Source organism: Herpailurus yagouaroundi, unplaced genomic scaffold, assembly GCF_014898765.1.
Source record: "Herpailurus yagouaroundi ecotype Mexico unplaced genomic scaffold, PumYag 28, whole genome shotgun sequence".
NCBI classification, from domain to species: Eukaryota; Metazoa; Chordata; class Mammalia; order Carnivora; family Felidae; genus Herpailurus; species Herpailurus yagouaroundi.
This window is the reverse complement of record NW_024412376.1, coordinates 81,989,118-82,008,130: the sequence shown is the minus strand read 5'-3', so window position 1 is coordinate 82,008,130 and position 19,013 is coordinate 81,989,118. Positions and strand designations below refer to the sequence as shown.

The 19,013-nt window shown below is 40.8% G+C and overlaps 1 protein-coding gene across 4 annotated transcripts in view; it reads right to left on the bottom strand.

Annotated features, from left to right (window-relative positions):
• Positions 1 to 19,013, bottom strand: part of MANBA (mannosidase beta) — a 113,293-nt gene that overhangs the window by 66,168 nt on the left and 28,112 nt on the right. For all 4 annotated transcript variants that reach the window (XM_040477296.1, XM_040477311.1, XM_040477305.1 and 1 more), the window contains exons 5-6: positions 16,784 to 16,907; positions 106 to 281 (exon numbers count right to left, since the gene is read on the bottom strand). In XM_040477296.1, the coding sequence (XP_040333230.1) occupies positions 106 to 281; positions 16,784 to 16,907 (300 nt within the window). The remainder of the gene's footprint in view (positions 1 to 105; positions 282 to 16,783; positions 16,908 to 19,013) is intronic.

Below are 19,013 nucleotides of genomic sequence, written 5' to 3'. Positions count from 1 at the left end.
GGGAAAAGTACATTTTTCTTTCATACTCAGTCCCTTCTTTCTAGTCATTTCTTCTGATCAGTATTGCTCTTCATCTAGTGGTTCTGAGGAAGTACCATCATTCACCTTATTAATTTTCACAAATAGCTCAACAATCCTTTCCCCAGGTTGAAGTTCAATGCTGTACGTCTGCTGTGTTTGCAGTTTAGGAATGGCTACTATCACTTGACCAGAAATTGGCTTTGGGCTGACAACATCAAAAGAAGACTCTATTTCAAGATTCCACCTCTGGGTATGGTTATCTAAGACATAGAGAAAAAAAAAAAAGAAAAGAAACATATATATATATATATACACACATACATATATATAACATATATATATATATGAATATATATATAAATAATATGCTAAGCATTATTGCTGCACTCCTTAGGATTCATTGAAGAAAATACTAAAGCAGCTTCTAAACTAGTAAGCATTCCACAGATGCTGTCATGATAAAAAGTTCAGTGGAAATTCTCATTTAATCTTTATTCATTCAGTTTTGGTTTTTTTTTCATCATTCATTTTGAAGAATAACCAAAATTATAGATTTTATAGATACCTCTAAAAATGTTACAATCATAAGTCATAAAAAACTTTATAAATAGAATGTCACAAATGAAAATATAACATAAATTTTCTAAGACTGATACATGTTTGCTCCTTTTTATAAAGTAAAAATACAGAGTTTCTTAAGGCATATAATAAGGTATAAACTTAGATGTAGAATTAACCAAATGTGAAAAAACAGAGATACACAGTTGAGCCTTGAACAACATTGGTTTGAACTGCATGGGTCCACTTATATGAGGATTTTTTTCAATAAATATATTGGAAAATGTTTTTGAGATTTGTGACAATTTGAAAAAACTCATAATTGAACCACATAGCTTGAAATACAAAAAAAGTTAGGCATTATTATAAGAGTACAGTATATAATACATATACAAAATATGTTTTAATCAACTCTTTATGTTATTGGTAAGGCTTCTGGCCAACACTAGGCTATTGGTAGTGAAATTGTGGGGGAGTCACTGGGGCTCCTGACTGGCTCAGTCAATAGAGCATGTGACTCTTGATCTCGGTGTTGTGAGTTCAAGCCCCACATTGGGCTTAGGGATTACTTTTTTAAAAAGTTACACGTGAATTTTCAACGGTGCAGGGGGGTCAGCACCCTCGTCTCCATGTTGTTCAATGGTTAAGTGTTATTTAATCAAGAAATATTTGTATGTGCCATGTACTCTGCTAAGTGATGAGAATTAAATGGTGGCCAGGATAAATATGGCCCCTGACTTCATGTCTAATGGGTCTTCATGTCTTAGACTTCATGTCTTAGACATGTCTTCATGTCTAAGAGTCTAATGGGATATAGACAAGTACAATGGTGAGATTATACCAGGATGGGAGAAATATGAGGTTATTCTGATAAAACATTCACAGGAAGAAAGGTCACCTAACTTATAGAGGGTGAGGGAAGGCCTTTGTGAAAAAGCAGTATGCAGCAGAGCCCAGAAGTATGTCAAGTTCAGAGGCAGATGACAAGTATTCTAGGCACTATGAGAAACAAGGGTGAAGAGCCATGAGTGAGGAAGAACAATCATTAACAAAAACTTGAGCAATAATGAAACTGGTAAGGGAGATCAGTGTGACTGAGGAAGTAAGCAGGGTCCAGCTCATGCTGGGTCGTGTGAGGAGTTTGGGAACTTCACCCTAGATCAATGAGGACCCACTGGAGATTTTTCATCAAAAAGGGTAACACGATCAGATCTGCATTTAAAAAAAAATTACAATGAGGGGCGCCTGGGTCGATCAGTCGGTTAAGCGCGGGACTTCAGCTCAGGTCATGATTTCACAGTTTGTGAGTTTGAACCCCCTGTCCGGCTCTGTGCTGACAGCTCAGAGCCTGCAGCCTGCTTCAGATTCTGTGTCTCCCTCTCTCTCTGCCTTTCCCTCGCTCACACTCTGTCTCTCTCTCTTTCCAAAATAAATAAAACATTTAAAGAAATCTTTTTAAAAAATGACAATGATACAGCAGGATAAAAATGGAAGAAGCAGAGAGACATGAAATTTCTATCTGTGCAAAAGGGATAGAAAGTGCCACTTGGAAAATCTTGGAATGGAGACGAGAAAAAGAAAAAGAAAAGGTAGCAAGGCTGAAAAGGAAGGTCATGGGGAGAAAAGATGAGACAGCTGCCCTGAGGAATGAGACTTAGGGAGTGGAGTCTCAGAATGGGTTAGAATGTTTCAGGAGGTTTCGAAGTAGCATGTTATATTATGTGCAATATAACACCTTCTTCTATCATCCATTAAATTCACATTGTTTAATGTCTCCAGAATTGAATCTGTGCATTTTAAAATAAGATAGTATGCCAAAGCAGGGTTTGGGTGAGAGCAAAGTAGAAAAGCAGACCCATATTTTTTAGGTTACACAGGAGACACCAGGGATGAAGTACCCAAAAAGCCTGGATAGGCAGGCTGTCAGAGCCACCAACGAAAGTTTTCATTCCTTCCTGCCACAGAAAGGGAGGACGTGACTGGTACAGATGCAATTAGCTTTCTATGATCTATGGCAAGAGACTGAAGAAGTTCCTGCTTAAGGGCTTCCGTTTTCCTCTGTGAAAAGGGGCCAGGAAAAGGTTATCAGCTGAGAAATATCTTAGAGACCCTTCTCCCACAAATAAGGAGGAGGGTTCGATAATCATGGCTCTGCCACAAATGAAGAAAAAACATGTATGCTGATCAATGACCAAAGACTTTATAACTGACATTCTTTACAAATGTACAACCACACTAGACCTATTGTAAAGATGGTCATACATATCATCTGCATCTCATATCAGCCAAAAGTACAGATGGGTTGGATGTGCACAAAAGTAAAACTAATCCTGGACTTAAGAACTATTTTTACTTATTAAATGATTCATTCTTAGGAACATTACTCAATGAGCCCTGAATTAATTTGTTCTGATCCAGCCAATTCTGTAGTTTACACACCCACAGCCTCCAAGTTTTTCTAAAATACAGTAAAATATATCAAGACAACCACGCTTATTTGTTAAAGATACTTTTCTCCTACCAAGAACACATGAAGTCTCTCAATTTTCCCTTTACAGCACCTTTATTGTTTTTAAACAGAACCACACACTACAATCTTATCTGAATGTATTGATTTTCTAAAATATCCCTAAATCTTTGACAACTACATGACCTCCCCATCGTATTCCGTCTGGCTTCCCTTACTATCTCTTATTTCAGGAAATAATAATAGATAACATTGACCCAGAACTTCCTACGAACTAGGCACTGTTTTATGCTCTCAACATGTATTAACTTATTTAAGCATCACAACACTGCTATAAGGTAAACTCTATTATTATAATCATTCTATAAATGAGAAAACTGAAGCACAGAGGAGTTAAGTAACTTGCCCAAGATCACACAGCTAGTAAGCTGCAGAGCTTGGATATGGACAGTCTGAAACTGTCTGTATAGAGAGTCTATATAGAGACTATATAGTTAACCTCTAAGTTATGCCAATCATATCCAAACAATTTCCCCAAAAAACATGTCTTATTGGTGTTCAAGATTTTTACAGTAGGGAGGAGGTTTAATTATATAGGGGAGCATTTGTTTTAATGATATCAAGTGATGATAGCAAATATATCTTTTGGTGAGTCTTTAACCATAACAGCACAGATTCATAAAACTTTTGAACTAGAAATATGTTGACAGATCACCTAGTCTACTTTCTGATTAGTGTTTGATTCCCTCTAGACTACCAGCTGGCAAATAACTGGTCCTTGGGCAAAATATAACCTACCTCCTGTTTTAATAAATAAAACTTTATTGGACTGAATTGTGTTCCCCACCTCCCCAAAATTCATAGGTGGAAGCCCTAACCCCCCAATATGATTGTATCTGGAGGTAAGGTCTTTAGGAAGTAATTAAGTTAAATGAAGTCACAAGGCTGAGGACCTAATCTGATAGGTCTATGGCCTTATAAGAGAAAAAGATCTACCTCCTTCTTGTCCTCCCTCCATTTCTCCTTCCTTCCTTCCTTCCTTCCTTCCTTCCTTCCTTCCTTCCTCCCTCCCTTCCTTCCTTTGTTTTCCTTCCTTCGTTCCTTCCTTCCCTCCTTCCTTCCTTTTCTTTCTTTCCAGCACCCCAATCATGTGAGGACACAAACCAGGAAGAGAGCCATCACTACAAACCCACCAGCCAGCACCTTGATCTTAGCTTTCCCAGCTTTCAATGTCTTGTTGAGGCCACCCGGTCTATGGTATTTTGTTAAGACAGGCCAAGCAGGCTATGACAATAGCCACGCTCATTTGTGTACATGTTGTCTTCTGTTGCCTTTGCACTACAATGGCTGAGTTAAGTAGTTCCAACAAAGACATTTGGCCCCCCAAAAGACTACAACGTTTACTATCTGAATCTTTACAGAAAAAGTTCACCTAAAATATTTCCCCCAAAAGACTATTCTAATCTAATATCTGTAATGAAAAAAAAAAAAGCCTCTGCCTCACAAAATAGCCTTCCCTTTTGCTAGCCTTGACTATTGTAAAGTCATTCTTCACATTGATTTGAAATCCCCTTTTCTTTAATTTCCACCTGAAGATTTTAGTTCTGCCCTCTAGGTGCCTCCTACCAACTAATAACCACCAAGTTTGAGCTGAGTCCTTGGACATTTCCTATTACTTCCTGTTCAGTGGAAAATCAGCTGCTTGTAAGGGCCTCTGACAGGAAGACAAATAGTGTAATTCCCAAAGGTTACTGGCAGTCTCTATTGCTTCTAACACAGAAAGCTCTAAAGTAAATCATCAGTTCTCTGGGGCTCATCTAGTTAAGTTCCTTAGGTGCCACTAACTGAAAAAACTAAGGCTGCAGAATGTAAAAACCCAATATGAAGACTTACAAGCCTATTGTGTTATCAGCAGATACACTATACTAACATATTTTGCCCTCTCCTCTTCTTACAAATGGAATACAACCTTTCCTTCCAGAAGCCCTGGAGAATTTAAGTAATTTAGCTTCACAAAGCACATCTAGAGTCTTAAATCATCATTAATTTTCCTGGTATTACCTGGTCACTTCTTTTTACTTGCTACTTTAAAAAAAAAACTTTTTGGGGCGCCTGGGTGGCTCAGTCGGTTGAGCGGCCGACTTCGGCTCAGGTCACGATCTTACAGTCCATGAGTTCAAGCCCCGCGTCGGGCTCTGTGCTGACAGCTCGGAGCCTGGAGCCTGTTTCTGATTCTGTGTCTCCCTCTCTCTGACCCTCCCCCGGTCATGCTCTGTCTCTCTCTGTCTCAAAAATAAATGAACGTTAAAAAAAAAATTAAAAAAAAAAAACTTTTTGGGGCACCTGGGTAGCTCAGTCAGTTAAGCGTCCGACTTCGGCTCAGGTCATGATCTCATGGTCCATGAGTTCAAGCCCTGCGTTGGGCTCTGTGCTGACAGCTCAGAGCCTGGAGCCTGTTTCCGATTCTGTGTCTCCCTCTCTCTCTGCCCCTCCCCTGTTCATGCTCTGTCTCTCTCTGTCTCAAAAATAAATAAACGTTAAAAAAAATTTTTTTTTAAAAAAACAAACTTTTTTTTTAATGTTTATTTGATTTTGAGAGAGAGAGACAGGGCGCAATTGGGGACAGGCAGAGAGAGAGGAAGACACAGAATCCGGGCTCTAGGAGAGCAGGCTCCAGGCTCTGAACTTTCAGCATAGAGCCCGACACGGGGGCTGAACCCCCGAAATGTGAGATCATGACCTAAGCCAAAGTCAGACACTTAACTAACTGAGCCACCGAGGTGCCCCTACTTGCTACTTTAAAAATACATAATCCTGTTTCTAGTTTCTAGAAACTTTCTAGTTAAGGGGAGCTCCCTTTTATAAACGAAGACCCATTTTTAGGGGCACTTGGGTGGCTCAGTCATACACATATATGTACAATGGAATATTACTTAGCTATCAAAAAGAATGAAATCTTCCCATCTGAAACAATGTGGATGGAGCTAGAGTAAATTATGCTAAGCAAAATAAGTCAGTCAAAGAAAGACAAATATCATATGATTTCACTCATATGTGGAATTTAAGAAACAAAACAGATGAACATAGGCGAAAGGAAAAAAATGAGAGGGAGACAAACCATAAGACATAAGAGACTCTTCCTTTTTTTAGTGTTTATTTATTTATTTTGGGGGGAGGGCAGAAAGAGAGGGGGAGAGAGAATCCCAAGGAGGCTCCACACTCAGTGCAGAGCCAGATGCAGGGCTCAATTCCACAACCCTGAGATCCTGACCTGAGTCAAAATCAGGAGTTGGACGCTTAGCTGACTGAGCCACCCAGACACCCCAAGACACTAACTATAGAGATCAAACTGAAGGCTGCTGGAGGGCTGGAGGGGAGGTGGGCGGGGGATGGGCTAAGTGGGTGATGAGCACTGGGTATTACATGTAAGTGATAAATAATACTCCTGAAATTAATATTACACTACATGTTAACTAATACTTAAATGAAACTTGGGGAAAAAAAACTTGGAAAAATAAAAAGCTTTTGCACAAAAATAAAAAAGCAAGCTACTGAATGTGAAAAGATATTCACAAATGAAATCTCCTATAAGGGGTCAATATCCAAAATACATAAAGAACATATGCAACTCAACACCAAAAAAGAAGAAATAATCCAATTAAAAACAAGCAGAGGACCCAAACAGACATTTTTCAAAAAAAGACATACAGATGGCCAATGGGCACATGAAAAGATGGTCAACATCACTCATCACCACGGAAATGCAAATAAAACACAATGAGGTATCATTTCACACCTGTCAGAATGGCTAGAATCAAAAAGACAAGAAATAACAAGTGTTGGTGAGGATGTAGACAAAAAGGAACCTCGTGCACTGTTGGTGGGAATGTAAATTGGTGAAGCCACTGTGGAAAACTGTATGGAGTTTCCTCAAACAGTTGAAAATATAAATACCATACGATCCAATAATTCCACTACTGGGTATTTACCCAAAGAAGACAAAATCACTAATTTGAAAAGATATATGCAGGGGCGCCTGGGTGGCGCAGTCAGTTAAGCATCCGACTTCAGCCAGGTCATGATCTCGCGGTCCGTGAGTTCGAGCCCCGCGTCAGGCTCTGGGCTGATGGCTCAGAGCCTGGAGCCTGTTTCCGATTCTGTGTCTCCCTCTCTCTCTGCCCCTCCCCCGTTCATGCTCTGTCTCTCTCTGTCCCAAAAATAAATAAACGTTGAAAAAAAAAAAAAAAAGAAAAGATATATGCACCCTATGTTTACTGCAGCATTGTTTACAACAGCCAAGATATGGAAGCAATCTAAATGTCCACTGATGGATGAATAGACAAAGAAGACACTGTATATATGTGTGTATAATGGAATACTACTCAGCCACAAAAAAGAATGGGCCTAGTGGGTACCATGCTAAGTGAAATGAATCAGACAGAGCAAAACAAATACTGTATGACTTCCTTTATATGTGGAATCTAAAACACAAAACAAAAGGCAAAAACAGATACATGAATACAGAGAACAAACTGATGGTTCCCAGAGGGGCAGGGGTTCGTAGGGGGGGTTGCAAAGTGGATAAAGGGGAGTGGGAGATACAGGCTTCCCATCATAAAATGAGTAAGTCACGGGAGAAAAGGTACGGCATGGGAAATATGGTCAATAGTACTGTAATAGTGTGGAATAGTGGCAGATGGTAGCCACACTTGTGGGGAGCATAGCACAACATATAGACTTACTGAATCACAAATCTGTACACGTAAAAATAATGTAACATGTGTGTCAACTATACTTCAATCAAAAAATAAAATAAAAAATAAAACAAAAATCAACAAAAGAAGGAGACTAAAAAAATGCCGAACGATGCCTATGACTCCCCAGCTCTCCTGAAGTGGAATGCAAATAATTCCAAAAACGGAAAGTACCGGGATGGGGACAGTTAAGAAGAAAAACTATTAACTGCCTCCAAATCAGGTCTCCTTCCCTATCACACCAAGTCAGTTGTATATCCTCTCCTCATCCTGACGAATCAACTCTGGGCCCAAACCATAGGGGAATTCTATTAAAACAGGGTAGACAGGCAAGACTGACCTGTTTTCTCTACAACTTGAGGCCTCCCCAGGCCGAAAGACTCAGTGATGCCCTCGCTGATGTCCTGCTCCCTAAAGAAGAGACTGCAGTCTATGGTGTGTTCCATGTAACCTCAATCAGGCAGGAACCCAGAGGATGGCAGGCAGTGTGGTTCTGGCCACTGCCTCATTTTCAAATTTTTCCAAAGCTGATTCAGCGAGGTCTCTTTACCTTTTTATTGTAAGTTTATTTATTTATTTTGAGAGAGAGAGAGAGAGAGAGAGAGAGAGAATGAGCAGGGGAGGGGCAGAGAAAGCGGGACAGAGAGAGAATCCCAAGCAGGCTCCATGCTGTCAGCACACAGAGCCAACGCAGGGCTCAATCTCACAAACCATGAGATCACGACCTGAGCAGAAACCAAGGGTCAGATGCTTAACTGACTGAGCCACCCAGGCGCCCCCGGGGAGGCCTCTTTAAAAACAAACAAACAAACAAACAGGGCACCTGGGTGGCTCAGTCAGTTAAACGGCTGACTTCAGCTCCGGTCTTGAGCTCATGGTTCAGGTTCGAGCCCTGCGTCAGGCTCTGTGCTGACAGCTCAGAGCCTTGAGCCTGCTTCTGATTCTCTGTCTCCCTCTCTCTCTGCCCCTCCCCCATTTGTGTTCTGTCTCTCTCTCTCTCTCTCAAAAATAAACACTAAAAAAAATTTTTTTAATAAAAAAAACCAAACATGAGTCTGACTTGGGTGGAAATTTGTACAAAGCATAGGCAGCTACACACCCAGAATGATGCGTGCTGCTTCTTCATGCAAACAACCTTCAAGACAACTCCAATTTGTGTAAATGTGGCCAATATGTTAACCTTAAAATTCTCTAAAATATGCCAGCTCCTTTTTTTTTTTCAACGTTTATTTATTTTTGGGACAGAGAGAGACAGAGCATGAACGGGGGAGGGGCAGAGAGAGAGGGAGACACAGAATCGGAAACAGGCCCCAGGCTCTGAGCCATCAGCCCAGAGCCTGACGCGGGGCTCGAACTCCCGGACCGCAAGATCGTGACCTGGCTGAAGTCGGACGCTTAACCGACTGCGCCACCCAGGCGCCCCTGCCAGCTCCTTTTATATTCCTATATGGTCTACTTCTTTGTCAAGATGTGGTCAGAAAAAAAAGAAGACAGCTTGGGTTGCCTGGCTGGCTCAGTCAATAGAGCGTGCAACTCTGGATCTCAGCGTTGTGAATTCAAGCCCTTGTTGGGTGTAGAGATTACTTACAAATAGCATCTTTTTTTTAAAAAAAGCAAGAAAACAGCTTTATTCACAGTTGTCTAAGAGGGAAAAAGAAGTATAACACGACATGGAAGTAGAAAAATAAGACATAGCTGGGGCGCCTGGGTGGCTCAGTTGGTTGAGGGTCCAACTGCAGCCTAGGTCATGATCTCCTCATTCCCGACTTTGAGCCCCACATTGGGCTCTGTGCTGACAGCTCAAAGCCTGGAGCTTGCTTCAGATTCTGTGTCTCCCTCTCTGTCTCTCTGCCCTTCCCCATTCATGCTTTGTTTCTCTCTCTCAAAAATAAATGAACATTAAAACATTTTTTAAAAAAGAAAAATAAGAGATAGCTGAGTTATTTTAATTCAAGTGCATACACAACTACCAAAAATATTCTCAAACCATATCCTAAACTTTAACTGATTATAATTAAGCCACAAGTATCAATGTCTTTATGTAGTCATGTGTCTAGCTTCAAGAAAAACTGAATTCTTCCATACTTATACCCTCACTTGGTTGTAATTACTGCCATAACTTACGAATCACAGGAAAAGAACCATGGAATGTCAAAGGCAGAAGAAACCTGGCAATCTCCTCATCACTTTGTAGATGAGGTTCCTGAGACCTGTAGAACCTAGCTCAAAAGCTCCAGAGCCAAAGGACAAATAGAGGGCCCATGTTTCCTAGTATAATGTTCTCCACCTTGCATACATCTCTCACAGAAACACCTGCCAAAGAGAAAGACACTAGCAGGCACGCACGGATTGAAATCTGTATATAAGCAATGAGGAAAACCAAAAGCAAAAGTACTTTTATGATCCAGGAATCACATTACTGGGTATTTACCCCAAAAATACAAAAACACTAATTCAAAGGATACAAGCAACCCTATGTTTATAGCAGCATTATTTACAACAGCCAAACTATGGAAGCAGCTCAAGTGTCCATTGACAGATGAATAGATAAAGAAAAGGTGGTCTCTCTCTCTCTCTCTCTCTCTCTCTCTCTCACACACACACACACACACACACTGGAATATTACTCAGCCATAAAAAGAATGAAATCTTGCCAACTGCAACAACATGGATGGAGCTAGGCACAATAAGTCAGGCAGAAAAAGACAAATACCATATGATCTTACTCATATGTGGAATTTAAGAAACATAACAAGCGAGCAAAGGAAAAAAAGAGAGAGAGAGAGAGACAAACCAAAAAACAGACTCTTAACTATAAAGAACAAACTGATGGCTACCAGAGGGGAGGTGGGTGAGGGAATAGGTGAAATAGGTGATGGGGATTAAAGAGTACACTTATCATAATGAAGAAAATAAAATAAAATGATAAAAAAACAAAGCAAAGGCCTTTCAGAATCTTAAGTCAAAATATAAGGTACATTCAATGTGAAACAAAGCATTTGGGGGAGAATGTAACATTAAAATGTTAGCCTCTTAATAAAAAAAAGGGTCTGTGAAAAAGAACACTGAAATCTACAAACATAGAGAATGTGTCTGACCCTCTCCTAATTCATAATTACACGTTGCCACAGTTTCTTCATTTGTCAAAATACCATCTTTGTGGGGCGCCTGGGTGGCGCAGTCGGTTAAGCGTCCGACTTCAGCCAGGTCACGATCTCACGGTCCGTGAGTTCGAGCCCCGCGTCAGGCTCTGGGCTGATGGCTCGGAGCCTGGAGCCTGTTTCCGATTCTGTGTCTCCCTCTCTCTCTGCCCCTCCCCCGTTCATGTTCTGTCTCTCTCTGTCCCAAAAATAAATAAAAAACGTTGGAAAAAAAAAAAATACCATCTTTGTAACCTAAACTATCTCATAAAAGCATAACAACAGTTATGGGAGCATCAAACAGTAGAAGTATATTTCTTGAATTATGTACTGTCTGTAAACCTTGACAGGCCCTATAAATTATACCCCAACCAAAAAATGCAAGATGGTAAACCTACTTAGAGGAACAAAATATATCCAAAGGTCATGGTTAGGAACACACGATGGCATCTGGGGGGTTAAGAACTAGCAATGAAATGGAAGAACATTCGGGTCAGCATGGGAAGGATCTGCAAAGGATGATAGGTTGCTTATGTAAGATGAAAAACGATGCTTCATCTCATTGGGGGGAAAAAGCTATTCAAAGATAGCTGCCTTGATTAGCTTCACCCTGCTGAGCATCTAACAGCTCCTCCTTCTGCCCGCTTGCTCCTTACATCTTTAATAGGTGATGAAAAGCTGCAGTGAAGAAACAGTAATGACAACAAGCTGAAATGACCAAGCCACCGAATATTTAAATTCAAACATAGGATATTTTCCTGTGTTCCTGCTAGGATTATAGGACAGCCTTCCGCAGCTGCTTTTCAAAGAGCGAACAGCTTGCATTAGCCAGAAAGGCAGGCTCACAGTTAGTTACAACAGCTGTCTTCCCCTTCTTTACCAAGCAGCAAGATCTCCTTGCTTACTCAGCAGGACAAAATCCTCAAAGAGGAAACTAAAGCAGAAGAGACGCAAAGCAAAATCTCCCCCAAACAAGGATAAATTGGTAAATTCCAGGGCAAAAAATCTACTCAGGCAACAAGGTAGCTAATCACAGGAGAGATCATTCAAGCAACCTACCTACCCATAAAGATATTTTCAAGGGTAAATGCTGTTATTTGATGAATGAAGTAATTCAAAGAGGAATGAGAAAGTGATGCAAAATGAATGCATTCAAAAAGATTGCATTAACCAAGATTGACAAATCTTTGCTTTATTGCAATATTATATTCACTATAGGCAAAGGGCTGCAATGACCTTCAACACAGGCTTCTGCTGGGCAGGCCGAGGTCAAACCGAAAGCTAAACTCACCTCTCCAACTCACAGGCTAGGTTTCTGAGTTGGAAGGAGTGGGTGCTTTAGGCTGAGGCAGCAAGTATATTTGGATAGGGTGGGAGATGGCAGCATTTCTGGGTAGGATGGAAGCGCCTACACACAGGTCAAAGATGTACAGCTCACCTCAGCTCAAGAGGAGGGTTCACATACTGAAAACACCTCTGTGCTGTTTTTTTTTTTTTTCTTTCTGACTGTGGTAATGAAAGATTAAACAATGTAGCATTTCATCAGAACACACTTACATAATTTGGACTTAATGTGTGTAAGTAAGCTTATGAAAAGCTCGTAAGACCAGACGATCATCCTTGCCTAATAAATTTTGGGGCATAATGGGAACGATTCACAAATATTACAAATATGATTACACATATGAAAGACCTAGCATGGAGAAGATGATCAACAAATGAATATATGTATCTCTTTCTCTCCCCCTCTCTCACTTTGTCTCTGGGTCTCTCGCACAGACACCACCACCAGCACCCACCGCTGCCACGCAGGGCGTGCAGTTTGGGCCACATCATTCGCTTATAAATGTCCTAATCTTTGGAATTGGGGCATCCACCCCTACCAGCTATCTTCTCCCTAACTCTCCTTCCCACAGCCCTTGGAAACCCAGGTCCAGCCAGACTTTCCCCTCCCCTCCCCCAGCAGGGCATTCTTCCACCCCCTTCCTTAGAGAGAAGAACAGGAGAATCTTGCTGGGTTTCTACACCCAGTAAAAAACATCTGAGCTTCCCTTTTCTGCACCAGAGTCAGTCTTTCACCGTCCAGAACACTGCAGCTACTGCTATTTAAAAGCTGAGTTAGAGGGGCTCCTGGGCAGCTCAGTGGTTGAGCGGCCGACTTCAGCTCAGGTCATGATCTGACGGCTGGCTCATGGGTTCGAGCCCCACATTGGGCTCCGTGCTGACAGCTCGGAGCCTGGAGCCTGCTTCTGATTCTGTGTCTCGCTCTCCCTGTGCCCCTCCCCTGCTCACACTCTGTTTCTCTCTTTCTCAAAAAAATAAATAAACATTGAAAAAAATCTTTTTTAATGATAAAAAAAATAAAACCTGAATTAGAATATTTCAGGGCTAAGGAGGAATTATTCAAATAAATATTTTCTAATAAGGTTTTAAAGAAAGTCACATCAATGAATTGGTATCTTTAAATATCTAGATAAATGGCAAGAGTTAAGATATAACAGGAGTAATTCTTGCTTTCCTTTGACCTCAGTATTTTTTTCAAATATAAATTTGTTCTTACTATGTTAAAAATTAAGAATATGTGAAAATCATTGAGGAAGCTGAGGTTAGGGCAAAATCAAACAAATGACTACAGAATACTGAAAAATGAAAAGTTTAGAAACCTCCATCATAAGGACTGAGAATGCAGAGAAGGAAAAAATATATATATAATGATACATTTATTATATACATAAAGTAAACTAACTCACAAGAATTTCAAGTTAATTTTCAAAAAATAAAGAGCCTTGGGGCGCCTGGGTGGCGCAGTCGGTTAGGCGTCCGACTTCAGCCAGGTCACGATCTCGCGGTCCGTGAGTTCGAGCCCCGCGTCGGGCTCTGGGCTGATGGCTCAGAGCCTGGAGCCTGTTTCAGATTCTGTGTCTCCCTCTCTCTCTGCCCCTCCCCCGTTCATGCTCTGTCTCTCTCTGTCCCAAAAATAAATAAACGTTGAAAAAAAAAAATTAAAAAAAAAAAATAAAGAGCCTTTTTTCTGCACACAATTAAACTGGGGAGTGTAGTTGGTCATTTGCTCTTCAGTGGTAAACTCACCAATTTTAAATTCAGAAATGATTTGAACATTTGGAGAAGCAAAAAGGTGATCTTTTTGTAGCCTCAGCAGGGAGAAAGCAGAAAGTGCCACACAGTCAAATTCATTTAGCCTTTCCTAATGAGTTGGCTGAAATTACTAAATAGAGTCTCTTAACTGCTTTCTTCCCTTAATACAGAAACAATATAAGCTCAGCATAGAAATCTGGAAAAGACAGTTGAGCAGAAGAATAAAATACAAACTGTGTGTAGCACTATTACCCAGAGATAGCCACTGTTTGCTTTGGTTCTGACCAACCTCGTTTCATGCTTAAATTTTAAAAATTAAAAGATTTGATTTTAAAGAAAAAATACATGTATCTGGTTTTAACTACAGACTAATCCTTTTAAGAAAACTTGGGGCGCCTCGGTGGCGCAGTCGGTTAAGCGTCCGACTTCAGCTCAGGTCACGATCTCGCGGTCCGTGAGTTTGAGCCCCTCTTCAGGCTCTGTGCTGACAGCCCGGAGCCTGCTTCAGATTCTGTCTCCCTCTCTCTCTGCCCCTCCCCGCTCGCACTCTGTCTGTCTCTCTCTCAAAAATAAAACATTAAAAAATTTAAAATAAATAAATAAAAAACTTTTAGTGCCTCTCACAATGCCTGCCTCAAATTATGTACCAAATAAATGCATAAAAATATTAGCTTATTCTCTTTATTATTTTCCAACTTTCTCTTTTTTTTAACGTGTTTTTTATTTTGAGAGAGAGAAAGTGTGTGTGCATGAAGGGGGGGTGGGGGCGGGAGGGCAGAGAGAGGACAGAGGATCCCAGGCAAGCTCTGCACTGACAGCAGAGAGCCCCATATGGGGTTCAAACTCACAAACCGAACCGTGAAATCATGACCTGAGCCGAAGTCAGACACTTAACCAACAGAGCCACCCAGGCGTCCCATTATTTTTCAACTTTTAAATATCTATTGATTTCAGGGATGATTGCTGTCTTTCAAAGAAAAATTGAAAAAAAAAATTCTGGAAAAAATTCCTAAAGGAAGTTCTTCATCTCACTTTTACGTGTTTATGCTTCAATTGTCTTTATTACATCAAATAACCAAATTGAAGTCTATAAAATTAATCAGAAATATAAGAATTACTGCTTGATATGCACAGGGCATATCCTATGAACAGGAAACATTTTTCTATATGTTAAGTATGAAATATACTGCAGTCACAAAATAGGAAAAATGTAGTTGACACGGGGAATTGATTACACTGAATCTAAATTAAATTTTAAACCTCATTTAAGTTGATTTAATCCAGACAAAATTCACCCAGTCACTAGTGACTAATAAACTGAACTGTAATGACTCATACTCAGGAAGAAATGTTTAGCTTCATATTCAAAATTTTAAATTAAACTAGAGCAGTGTTATTCAAATGTTTTCAGATATCAGGGTATTTAGTATTCATAGCACTTCTTGCAAACCACCCAAAACACTGATTAAGCTTCAAAACAATGAAATAAATAACTTCTTGCGAAATCAGACCTCTCCTCACACTGGATTTTATTATATACCTGAGAAAAAAATATTGGTGGGGATGGGGAAGAATGAACCGTCCTTTGATTTTAGTAGCAGAACTGAGTGCAAGTCATACCTCTGAATACTTTAGAAGCACTAAACTAGAGAGCTGTGGGCAGCCACATTTGCACACGCAGTTTAAACTGCGTCTTTTCATGCCTTTTTAACATTTAAAAATGCCAGCAGCACCTAACAACCTCAATTATCAACCGTCTCTGATTTGTTTTTTTTTTTGTCTTCTGCCTTTACAAGACTGATTTGGCTGGATGGAACCGCAATGTCAGGTCACCAGGACTCTTACACAGACACACCGCCACATTCTTGCTTGCTGATTCCATCCAGGTAGGCCTGCACGGAACTGGACCGAGCCTCGCAAGGTATCACTCAAGATCCCCCTTCACCGATTTCCCTGACTTCTCAAATCCTCACTGATCTTTGATCTTCTGAACTACCAGCGTCCCACCCCACAAGGTTATTACACAGTCTTGTTTGGTGTAACTGTTCATATCTTCCCTCCCTTATCTCCACCAATGTGCAGGCACGAGTATACTAACTCTAGTTCCTTTCTAAACAAACACACACACACAGTGCTGGGCAAACAACTCAACAAAAATATCTGACCGGCTCTTCATGGATTCGTGGACCTCAGTGAAATTTCTGACAGTTTATTCAGTGCTCCTGTCTTGGGAATCATTCCTTTGGCTGAGAAAGTAGTATTCTTTATCTTACAAAATTTTCTGTATGCTCTGTGTGCGTTCCGGTTTATTTTCAACTCTTAACAAGGCTAGTGTGGCATGGCCTTCAGAGGAGAAAACGCGCAGTGATCGAAGCAAATCAAGACCTCAGCACAGTGAAGTTCTCAAAGCGGGGACAGAGGCCGCAGGGAGGAGCACAAAACAGCAGGCCTTTTAGAAGGTACACTTAGCTCAGAAAAACCCAGAGCTACTCTGGCTTTCTCTCATCTTCTTTTCAAAATATGTTTAAAAGTATCTATCTACCTCCTTCCTGCTTTATACTGTAAATTTTCATGACAAATCACAGTCTGTGTGTATTTTTTACACATAGAAATTTAATGTCCCCCCCCCAATTCTTTTTAAGTGAACTTCTGGAAAGTATACCTATATCTTCAGATTATAAACCCAATGCTTGTAACATAGAGGAGGCTCAAAAAAGACAAACAAGAAAGCACATCTCTTAGCTTACCGTAGATAGGAGAAAACGTGAAGAAGTTCAGATGACAAACATTATAGGCTTCGATTCTGACATCTTTCCAGATGCCCTGGGTAGGGAAGGACGGCCCCCAGTCCCAACTAAAGGAACTCTGCTCCTGTAATTTCCGGGGGGGGGGGGGGGAAGATGCATTCCAATTACCATGACATTTAAACAACTGTGAAAAGCTTTTTCTTTTAAAATATTATATGCATGCATATTAGTTTGCTAGGGTGGCCATAACAAAATACTACAGACCAGTGGCTTCAACAACAGAAATTTACTCTTCCAACGTTCTAGAGCCTGGCAAATCCAACATCAAAGTGGGGGAAGCTTTGGTTTCTTCTGAAGCCTCTCTCCTGGGCTTACAGAGGGTCACCTTCTCACTGTGTTTTCACAGTCTTTTTCCATGCACACACACACACACATGTGTTTCCTCTTCTTACAAGGACATCATTCATACTGGACTATCTCCCACCCTAAAGGTCTCACTTTAACTTCATCACCTCTTTAAAGACCTTATCTCCAAACAAGGTAGATTTTCAGCCACTGAGGATTAGTACTTCAACATAAAAACTCAGGGGAGACATACAATTAAGTCCATACTCTGTGTATATGTGTGTGTCCCATATGGAGCATCTAAAATGGCCTACAATTGGGGTGCTCGGTGGCGCAGTCAGTTAAGCGTCCAACTTCGGCTCAGGTCATGGTCTCACAATTTGTGAGTTTGAGCCCCGCATCGGGCTCTGTGCTGACAGCTCAGGGCCTGGAGCCCGCTTCGGATTCTGTGTGTGTGTCTCTCTCTGGCCCTCCCCCCTCACACTCTGTCTCTCTCTGTCTCTCAAAAATGAATAAACGTTAAAAAAAAATTTTTTTAATGGCTTACAATGATTCCCTCCTGGTATTCATGCCCTATGCAATCCCCTCTCCTCGAGTATGGATTAGACCTAGTGAATCACTTCCAACCAAGAGAATACAGCAGAGGTGATATCGTTTCCAAAACCAAGTTATAAAAAAAATTGCAGTTTCTGTTTTAGGTGCTCACTGTTGCTCTCTCCTAGCCATGAGGGAAGCCAGCTGCCATGTTGTGAGGCAGCTCAGTGGAGAGGCCCACATGGCGAGTTTAGAAGCCAATCTGAGGCCTACTGATGACCACATGTGTGAACTTAGGCACAGACACTTCAGACCTAGTAGAGCCATGAGATCACCACAGCCCTGGTCCTTTCTTGGCTTGACTGTAACCTCATGACTGGCCTTGAACCAGAGGCACCCAGCTAAGTCACTTTCAGATTCCTGACTGATAGAAACTATGATTAAAAATGTTATTTTAAGGGGCGCCTGGGTGGCGCAGTCGGTTAAGCGTCCGACTTCAGCCAGGTCACGATCTCGCGGTCCGTGAGTTCGAGCCCCGCGTCAGGCTCTGGGCTGATGGCTCGGAGCCTGGAGCCTGTTTCCGATTCTGTGTCTCCCTCTCTCTCTGCCCCTCCCCCATTCATGCTCTGTCTCTCTCTGTCCCAAAAATAAATTAAAAAAAAAAAAAAAAAAGTTGAAAAAAATGTTATTTTAAGCTGGTAAGTTTGGGCATAATTTGTTATACACCAGTAGGTAACTAATACAATAACTCATATAGGAACCTATGCAACATAGTTAAATTTGGCAGAAATGTTTTAAGAACATAAAATCTGATTATGTACATTTATTCTTCAAAAGCATATGATACTGAAGCAACACAATTAGTCACTCTTTAAACTTCTCCAAAATATCTCTGAACTTAGCATTGTATTTAAATTTAATACCATAAAGAATATTCTATTTAAATGCAATAACTATAAAAAATGAGGAAACATTTAAAAATAAAGATAATCAGGGGCGCCTGGGTGGCGCAGTCGGTTAAGCGTCCGACTTCAGCCAGGTCACGATCTCGCGGTCCGTGAGTTCGAGCCCCGCATCGGGCTCTGGGCTGGTGGCTCGGAGCCTGGAGCCTGTTTCCGATGCTGTGTCTCCCTCTCTCTCTGCCCCTCCCCCGTTCATGCTCTGTCTCTCTCTGTCCCAAAAATAAATAAACGTTGAAAAAAAAAAGTAAAAAAAAAAAAATAAATAAAAATAAAAATAAAGATAATCAAATATGTGAGGTTATGAGCTCAGCTTTTAAAAAGGAATAAGCACACCTGTTGAGATGAGCACTGGGTGTTGTATGGAAACCAATTTGACAATAAATTATATT